At 48.3% G+C, this 263-nt stretch overlaps 1 protein-coding gene across 1 annotated transcript in view; it reads right to left on the minus strand.

Annotated features, from left to right (window-relative positions):
• Positions 1 to 257, minus strand: part of CSUI_005708 (transposon tf2-1) — a gene marked incomplete at its 3' end in the record, with an annotated part of 1,054 nt that extends 797 nt beyond the window's left edge. The window contains exon 1 of the mRNA XM_068065878.1: positions 27 to 257. Within this exon, the coding sequence (XP_067922145.1) occupies positions 27 to 125 (99 nt within the window). The remainder of the gene's footprint in view (positions 1 to 26) is intronic.
• Positions 258 to 263: the final 6 nt, after the last annotated feature.

Consider the following 263-nt stretch of genomic DNA (forward strand, 5'->3'; position numbering starts at 1 on the left):
GTGGCGTGGTCAGTTTCCACTGTTACTTGTTTATTCCCTATGAATGATTTCCATTTCGTGAGTGCATATACAATTGCTAAGAGTTCGCTTTCGTAAGCGGGGAGGAATTGGTCTCGCTCGCTCATCTTGCGCGACTCGAAGGCTACAGGCTTGCCATCTTGTTCGAGTACCGCCCCAATTGCATGCTTAGAGGCGTCTGTTTTGATTGTGATGGGCTTTTCGGGGTCGAAAATGTGTAGGTTGGTGGCGTTTACTAAGCTGAG

This window comes from Cystoisospora suis (genome assembly GCF_002600585.1).
Source record: "Cystoisospora suis strain Wien I chromosome Unknown contig_2758, whole genome shotgun sequence".
Taxonomy (NCBI): domain Eukaryota; phylum Apicomplexa; class Conoidasida; order Eucoccidiorida; family Sarcocystidae; genus Cystoisospora; species Cystoisospora suis.